The sequence below is a fragment of the Rhagoletis pomonella genome, unplaced genomic scaffold (assembly GCF_013731165.1).
Source record: "Rhagoletis pomonella isolate Grant_MI unplaced genomic scaffold, Rhpom_1.0 Rhpom_scaffold_06821, whole genome shotgun sequence".
Taxonomy (NCBI): Eukaryota; Metazoa; Arthropoda; class Insecta; order Diptera; family Tephritidae; genus Rhagoletis; species Rhagoletis pomonella.
This window is the reverse complement of record NW_023465353.1, coordinates 1-8918: the sequence shown is the minus strand read 5'-3', so window position 1 is coordinate 8918 and position 8918 is coordinate 1. Positions and strand designations below refer to the sequence as shown.

Here is an 8918-nt window from a genome sequence, read left to right as displayed (position 1 = left end):
CCGTCGTTGAAATTCCCGCCAACGCCGAAAGATCTTCTGCCGCAAATATTCGTGCCAAAACCGCTGTCGCCGCCATTAACAGCTCCTTGGGTTATGAAAGCTCTGCTGCTGCATGCATCCCCGACGGCTTCAATAGTTTAGCCAGCGACACTAGCTCCGCTGCTTTGCACAATATTACTGGCAATGCCTTGGATCAACAGCTTAGGGAACTAAGGAAGAAACGCGAGCTGTTGGAGCTACAAAAACAAATTTATGAGTTGGAAAACTCGATTGGTAGGCCCACCGGATGCAGAGCCTCGTTCGCGGACATCGAACACGCTGTACCAAAATTTACTGGTGATAACTCCACACGGTCAGTGCACCATTTCTTTGAGGACTTTGAAGAAATTATGCGAACTGTCAATGCAGACGATCAGTTCAAACTGCTAAGCTTACGCCGCTCGCTACAGGGAACAGCTCGAGTGTTCCTAAGCACGACGTCTGCTCTTAACTATCGAGACCTAAAGAAGGCGGTCATCGAAGAATTCGACAGTGCAGTCAGTCGCCAGGACGTCTATCGAACACTGACCGAACGGAAGTGGAAACACCTTGAAGTGTCCCTGCACTGCTATATTCTGACCATGCAATCTTTGGCGAAGCAGGGCGGCATCCGGGAAACCGATGTTATCGACCTAATTCTCGACGGTATCGGAAACAAAATCAACAACATCAACTTGCTTATGCCGGCGCAGTCACTGGATGAGCTAAAGAGGTTAGTGAATCGATATTACACAAAATACCTCAAGCCAAACTCCAACATCACTCGGCGTATAACGCCTGCCGTCACCGTTAAACAACCTGCCGCCTCCGGTAAGCAACCTGCCGCTGGAAAGGTTAGCAACGAAGCTGGGAAGAACAGCCAATCGCTCTGCTTCAACTGCTCTATGAGGGGACATATAAAGCCAAGCTGCCCATATCCGATGCGACCCAGTGGTTCGTGTTTCCGCTGCTGGAAAATGGGGCACGACCACTATTCATGCACCAATCCTAGGAAAGTTTTGAAGCCGATTGCCGATCAACAAGTTGCCGCCGTTCTAGAAGATGAACTCATGGAATTGGAATCACTTAACTTTGTAAGTATTGCTTTTAAGACCAACCCGCGGGAGAGTGCAACCTTTAATAAATTCATTTCTCTTTTTGACACGGGTAGTCCAACTAGTTTTATGAAGCAATCGTGTGTGCCGAACAACTTAGTGACTTTAAACAATCCGCAACATAACTATCGCAGCATTGGTGGACTTAAGTTGAATATACTCTGTGAAATACAATGTTTTGTGAAATTTAAAAATGAAATAAAAAATGTTAAAATAAATATTTTGCCTGATAATGAGATGTTAGTGCCCGTCATCTTTGGACGTGATTTCTTGAAATTGTTTAACATACGGTTAACTAAAATAAAAAATAGATATGCGAAAAGCGATTTGGTATCCTATAGAAACGGAATTCCTTGCACTCCCCTGCCGGACGACTTGGTCGAAATCTTAAACAAGTTTAGCCTCTTGAAAGCTTATAAGCCACTTAACATTGAAAATATGCCCGCTAGAAGTAAGAGTGTTAGTGCCGGCTGTAGTGTCGCTGCCGAAGTGCCGGATATATTCAATATTGAAATAGCCTGCCGAAATGAAGAGTTAGACATAGATTTTTCCTTACATCCCAGTCAGCGTGCCGAACTAAATACTCTGATCCTAGACTCTTATTTACAGCCGAAAGCCCTTAGAGTAGAACCGATGGAATATAAAATGAAGATACACCTAACAACTGATGTGCCGTTTCATTGCGCGCCTAGGCGTTTATCGTACGCTGAGCGAAGTATAGTTCAGAATATATTAAGAGATTTAGGGTCAGATGAGATTATACGTCCCAGTAATTCCCCCTACGCTTCCCCTATAGTTCTCGTAAAGAAGAGGGACGGCCAAAGGCGTCTGTGTGTTGATTATAGGGGTTTGAACAAAATAACTGTGCGGGATAACTACCCTTTACCACTAATAGAAGACTGTATAGAATATCTCGAGAGCAAGAAGGTGTTTTCGGTTTTGGACCTTAAAAATGGGTTTCACCAAGTGAAAATGTCACCTGAATCCATTCCCTATACTGCATTCGTGACGCCGAATGGACAGTACGAATACCTTAAAATGCCGTTCGGACTTAAGAATGCCCCGGCCGTTTTCCAAAGATTTATAAATGATATATTTAGAGACTTAGTCGAGGCAAGGAAAGTAATCATTTACATGGACGATATAGTTATAGCGACGGAAACCTTCGAGGAACATATGACTTTATTGCGGACACTACTCGAGCGGATTAGTAAACGGGGTTTGAAGTTAAACTTGTCCAAATGCAAATTCGGATATGCTCAGATAGAATATTTGGGATACTCTGTATCCAAACGCGGAATCACTTTAAGTGAATCACATGTGAAAGATATACAAAAATATCCAATTCCAACCAATCAAAAACAGTTACACTCCTGCATAGGTCTGTTCTCGTATTTCCGCCGGTTTGTGCCGTCCTTCTCTAAAATTGCCAGACCACTGCTTAACTTACTGAAAAAGAACACTGACTTTAACTTCGACGAACACTGCCTTGCCGCATTTAAACAACTTAAAGCCAAGTTAACAGAACCTCCAATCCTAGCCATTTATAACCCCTCACGAGAGACAGAACTCCACTGTGATGCCAGCACGACTGGGTTTGGTGCAGTCTTACTGCAACGACAACATGATGAGAAATTCCATCCAATATCATACTTCTCCAAGAGTACCTCCGCTGCAGAAGCCAGATATCACAGTTTCGAACTAGAGACATTAGCTTTGATCTATGCTTTACGTCGGTTTAGAGTCTACTTGGAGGGAATCCCGTTCAAAATAGTTACAGACTGTAACTCACTTGCCATGACCTTAGAGAGGAAGCAAGTTAATCCGAGGATAGCGAGGTGGGCTCTGGAGCTCGAATCATACGATTATAAGATAGTGCACCGTAGCGGTGCTCTGATGGGGCATGCGGACGCACTGAGTCGCTGCCAAGTAGGTGTGACTTTAGACGTTGACGAAGTAGAATTCCAAGTACAAATTGCCCAAGAACGTGACGAAAATATCAAAAACATACGAGACCAGTTACAGGAAGCAGAGGTGAAGGGATTCGAACTAGAAAATGGCCTTGTCCTTAGAGTTAGGCGTGATGGTCGCAAAGTTTTGTATATCCCCCGTGAGATGGAAGACAATATAATAAGACTGATTCATGAGAAGATTGGTCACCAGTCGGTTGATAAAACCTTAAGGAAAATTTTTGATTATTATTGGTTCCCACAAATGCGTCAGAAGGTAGGGCGTTTTATTCATAACTGTCTTAAATGCATCATGTATGCTCAACCAGTCCGAGCGAATGAGAGGCACTTGTATAGCATCCCTAAAAAACCTGTTCCGTTCGACACGTTGCATGTAGATCATTTCGGGCCGTTACCGTCACTAAAATCTAAGAGGAAGCACATTCTGGTTGTAATTGATAGCTTCACTAAGTTTGTGAAGTTATACCCGACGAATTCGACGAGTACGCGGGAAGTAACCGCCGCCCTAGGGAAATACTTCAGTTACTATAGTAGACCGAGGCGCATTATATCTGATAGAGGATCCTGCTTCACCTCTTTAGAATTTGGGGAATTTCTACTTAAGCGAAATATTATACATGTAAAGGTTGCAGTGGCTTCCCCGCAAGCTAACGGACAGGTAGAGAGGGTTAATCGGGTTATTAAAACCATGTTAGGCAAGTTGAGCGACCCTATCGATCATGCTGACTGGTCAAACAGGCTCCTGCAAATAGAATACGCATTGAATAATTCGGTTCACGGTACCACAAAAAAATCGCCCAGTATGCTTCTTTTCGGGGTAGAGCAAAAAGGAGAAATAGTAGACAAATTTACGGAATACTTTGAGGATAAGCTTGGCGCACGGGAAGAGCGTGATCTGCAAACAATCCGGCGCGATGCCGCTGATGCAATACAAAGCTCCCAAGAACGTAGTCAAGAATATTCTCTAAGACATTGCGTGAGAGCTAAGAAGTACAATGTCGGTGACTTCGTCGTAATAAGAAATGTAGACACTACCGCTGGCACTAACAAAAAACTCATTCCTAAATACAAGGGACCCTACGTCGTGCACAAAATTCTCGGGAATGATAGATACGTTATCAAGGACGTAGAAAATTGCCAGTTAACTCAAATCCCATATGATGGAGTGGTTGAGGCCAATAGAATGCGTGGGTGGCTTGAGCAAAATATGGAGGCTGGACCTGTCGAAGAGCAAAGCAATACCCTAACCTAAACTAAGACCTTTTAACTATAGGTGATATTTCATCCAAGTATTTAAATAACAATAGTTAAGTAATGTTGTTAAATTAAGCTTCTGATCGAGGTCGATCAAATGTCAGATTGGCCGAGTTGTTAACACCTTTCCATCTCTAACCTCGAATGCAACCCTGTTGTGTGATTGGCAATCCGTTGGTGTGATTGACAATCCTGACTGCAGCCCTGCCTATCACATTCCTTTTCCTTTTTCCTTCTCGGCTATTCTTTTTCTCTCGCCTTTCCTCATAGATAGAGAATTTTCTGGAAAAAAGGCAAAAATCAGATAAGAATCGACACGCGCTTGTAGAACAAGTTCTCTTTTGGAAATAAAATTGTGATTTTTGCGATCGTAAAACATACAAGTTTTGACAGTTCATTTATAAGGTTTAGGGCCGTTTGCACCATGTCTAGTTAACGCTAACTGAAGGTACATCCTTCAGTTAAGCACGTCAACTGCTTTATCGAGCACATGTTATATGATGAGTGTCGATAACGTCGATAAAGATGTTTAACTGGGAGTTAAAATTCACTAGACATGGTGCAAACGGCCCTTACACAATTATAAGTATATGGTTTACAATGCATTTATAAGAAGGGTATTCATCAAACCTTATAAATGCATTGTAAACCGTATAAACTTATAATTGTGTAAACCTTATAAATTAACTGTCAAAATTTGTATGGAAACTCGTTTACACATTTCTGATAAATTTATCCAGCGATTTCACTGAATAAACTTGATAAACTGAAGCCAATGCAACTCTGTCGTAACTCTAGCTATGTTTTCTTGCGGAATAATCGGGATCCGCATTAAAATTTTGCACGCAAACACACTTTAATGGCTTTCAATTTTAATGATTTTTGACAAGCAATGTGTAAGAGGAAATTGAAAGGCAAAACTGATTGTGTATCGTCAGCATTACTGGCGAATTTAGATTATAATAACAACAACCAAGATGCAATAATACAAGGTGTTATCGGTTGGCAACTTCTCGCTCTAATTCCGCCACATTGACTGCCTTAGCTGAAAGTGTTACTTCTTTAACAATTCTTTGCCTAATAAAATAGGCGCGTATTCATAGTCCAGCAACTAAGTCGAAACTAACAAAGTTGCAGCTTAAATTTAAGTACCAACTTAAAATTTACCTCTATTCATAGTCGCATTTCGGACTTCTACTAAGTAGTTTTGACTTAGTTTACGATATAGCAAAACGAGTGTGAAAATGTATCGATTTTTCTTTACGATATTTAGGAAAAATTACATTTTTATTAAATAATGTCAAGTTTGATCATCCGTTTATGTAATTTTTATTTTCATTGCATGATTATGCAAAAGAATAAGGTATCATTTTCTTGTTAATTGTGTGAAATAGCCAGAACAACCGCAGTGATGTGAAGTCGACGTTTATCGAAAGCATGCTGTGAAACATACAAATAGTAGGGGCCAATCAGTAACTTTTTTCTCCGTGGTGAGACGGGGTGGTAAAATTGGGAAAATTTTAGTTTGGCATCCCCCGCGTACAAAAAAAAGGTGGCTATGGGGGGGTAGGGGGAGTTCTCCTGATTGCAAATATATATACTTTTAGCCGCAGGAGGCTTATAGTTTTTAAGTTATTTGTTGTTAAAGTTTGTAAATTGAACTAACCTCTCGGCGCTATTTCACACAAACACTATATTTATGTAGACACTTCGGCAAAATAGTTGCATTAAAACCCCGCACAATGAAATGTAAACATATTTTTTACATTTATGATGTATTTTTAGTAAGTTAAGTAAGTTTTAATAATTATCACGCACTTATATATGTATACGCACATTGTGAATACAGAACCGTTGATTCAACCATGGTTTCACACTGGCATTAGAAGAGTGCAGCCACATCTAAGAAAATAACAATAAAAGGGAATAGTTTTTATCGTACCCATTTTCCTGCTCAGCGTTGAATTAGTAGTAAAGGAGGGTATGGGGTTAAATACCCCCAATATATAAAAAAAAAACTGACAAGCGCCGCAGGCGAAAGTATTGATTTTTATGGAAAAAGCGCCGCAGGCGAAAATTTGTAATAAAAAATTTTCATTATTTATCGAAGTATTGATTTTTATGGAAAAAGCGCTGCAGGCGAAAATTTTTAATAAAAAATCGCGCGATTTCTTATTAAAAATTTTTATTATTTATCGAAGTATTGATTTTTATAGAAAAAGCGCTGCAGTCGAAAATTTTTAATAAAAAACCGTGCGATTTTTTATAAAAAATTTTCATTATTTATCAAATTAACGATGTACGTTTTCTACATTTGTGTACTTTGAACTACAATAACACCAGTAAATATTATTTCCACCCGAAAAAATAATACCGTTATGATCAGGAGTAAGACCCCTATCGATCCTAATATTATTATTTTTAATAAGAGCAATATATGTACGTATTGTGCACTATACTTCCTAATTATACGCACTCATTTGTGGTGTATTTTTTTTAACGTATGGTAGCATACATTTTGTGTTACTGTCAGCCATTGTTATTTCGGCTTGTTTGTGAAATGTGCAAACGTTTGTGAAGACATTTATAAGTGCGTTTTACTTAATTAATTAATTAAGAATTGTATATTAAAGTGGAAATCTCAGGCCGGGGTTTTAATGCAACTATTTTGCCGAAGTGTGCACATAAATAAAGTGTTTATTGTGTGAAATAGCGCCGAGAGGTTAGTTAAATTTACAAAGTTTAACAACAAATAACTTAAAAACTAGAAGCCTGCTGCGGCTAAAAGTATATATATTTGCAATCAGGAGAAATCCCTCTATCGTTCCATAGCTACCTTAATGCGGAACTTCGGGGATGCTAAACTAAATTGCAGCCGTAAAATTTGCTATGGTGTACAAATAAATTGAATTTTGCTGTGCCAAATGCAAAGTAAAATTTGGCAGTTGAAAAACCAAACAAACGCCCGTGCGAAAGCTCTATTTGTGTGTGTTGCTGAAATTGTTAACATTTATATTTATTTTATAACTTGCAAGAAACGTACGCTTCTTTTGTACTTTTTCGGCTTTCATTTTCATGTTCCCTCTTTATTACCGCCAAGCAATAATATGTGTATACATGTTTATAACCTGTCAAAATTTTACCTAGCCTCATGAGCTAGGTAAAGTTCTGACGTTCTTTTCACCACAAGAAATGTCAAATTTTTACTTTGATCCGTCAAAATTTCCTCTTTTCTAACAATTGACACAGGCCCTAGATATCTAAATGTTATGCACAAATTTACTTTAAAAGAACTAGCGTGAACTCAAGTAGCACACTGGTGTATAAATTGGTGTAAATTTATGGATTTATGGATATTTGAATGAAAAAAGTACATTTTGGTACTATTTATTCATTGAGATTAGTACGAAAACTACACCAGCTTCTAAAATGCGCCACTTTTTTCATTTGGTTCACAAATAGCTCCACGTTAACAAATGTCATTAAAATGATTCAGGCGACATTCTGAGTAGTGACGTGCTGAATTCTCGGTACCCAATACTTGAAAAAAATTTCGGTACCCAATACTTCCTTTTCGGTTCCCGATACCGATTCGACACACTAAGGGCCGGTTTCTCCATCTCTGGTTAACACTAACTCCCCGGTTAAACATTGTTATCGACGTTCTAACTCCATGCATATAACAGGGAGTCGATAAGGTCGGTATTTGGAACGAACTGTGAACACCCCAAGTGTCTCAAAATGTAGACGTCTACATTTTAAGACGTTTTCTAACCGTAAAATCTGTGGTGTTGTTGTTTCCCATACAAAATTGGAAAACGACGCCGTCTACATTTTGTCACACTCAAAGGTATGTTTTTTACGCGTCTACATTTTGCAACCTCGCAGCAGTGTTGCATTATGGCAATACTAATCACATTTTTTTTATTTATTGGGCACGTTTTCTGTATTTGCATTTAATTTGAGCGCAATTTCTGATTAAAAGAAACAAATCAAGGAAAAGAAATAACAAATATTACGAATTGGTAATTAAGTTAAATAATTTCAATTTTTCGGAAACAAAATCGAAAGGCGACATAAAAAATGCATGCAAGGAAGAAATGTCTGGCAACACCAGCAAAGTTTTGAGACGATTTTGCGACGACTGCTAGAAAGGGGTGCTCACAGTTTGATGCTAAAGATGTCTCAAAATGTAGACGTCTACATTTTCAGACACAATTTGGAACGAACTGTGAACACCCCAACTGCTTGTTTTAATATGAGCTTATTATACATACCGCAAGTAGAGCTGCTATCAGTGTTGCCGTTTTGATAAATTGGTAGTTTCATTTCAGGGCTGTTCGAAATGTCAAAAATGCATTGAGCTGTTGTTGCATAGTATTCGTTTATTAGAACATTTGTAAAAATTTTAAATAAATTTTGTCGAATGGCGGTAATACAATGGTGATGTGAAAGTAGAAAAGCGTACTGAAAGCGTGCTAAAATGGCCTAAAACTCGTACCGAAATATTAAGATTATGTTGCTGATATTCCGTAATTTTATTGCATCATGGTTAAATGAA

At 39.0% G+C, this 8918-nt stretch overlaps 1 protein-coding gene across 1 annotated transcript; it reads left to right on the top strand.

The window, feature by feature from the left end:
* The first annotated feature begins 620 nt into the window (after positions 1-620).
* LOC118755618 lies at positions 621-1497 on the top strand. The gene is made up of 2 exons (XM_036490445.1): positions 621-1112; positions 1190-1497. Exons 1-2 carry the CDS (start codon positions 621-623, stop codon positions 1196-1198), a joined length of 501 nt encoding a protein of 166 aa, XP_036346338.1. The 3' UTR covers positions 1199-1497.
* The last annotated feature ends 7421 nt before the right edge of the window (positions 1498-8918 follow it).

Coding starts and splice junctions, on each gene's coding strand:
- LOC118755618 (XM_036490445.1), top strand. CDS start 621: ATGCAATCTTTGGCGAAGCAGGGCGGCATCCGGGAAACCGATGTTATC.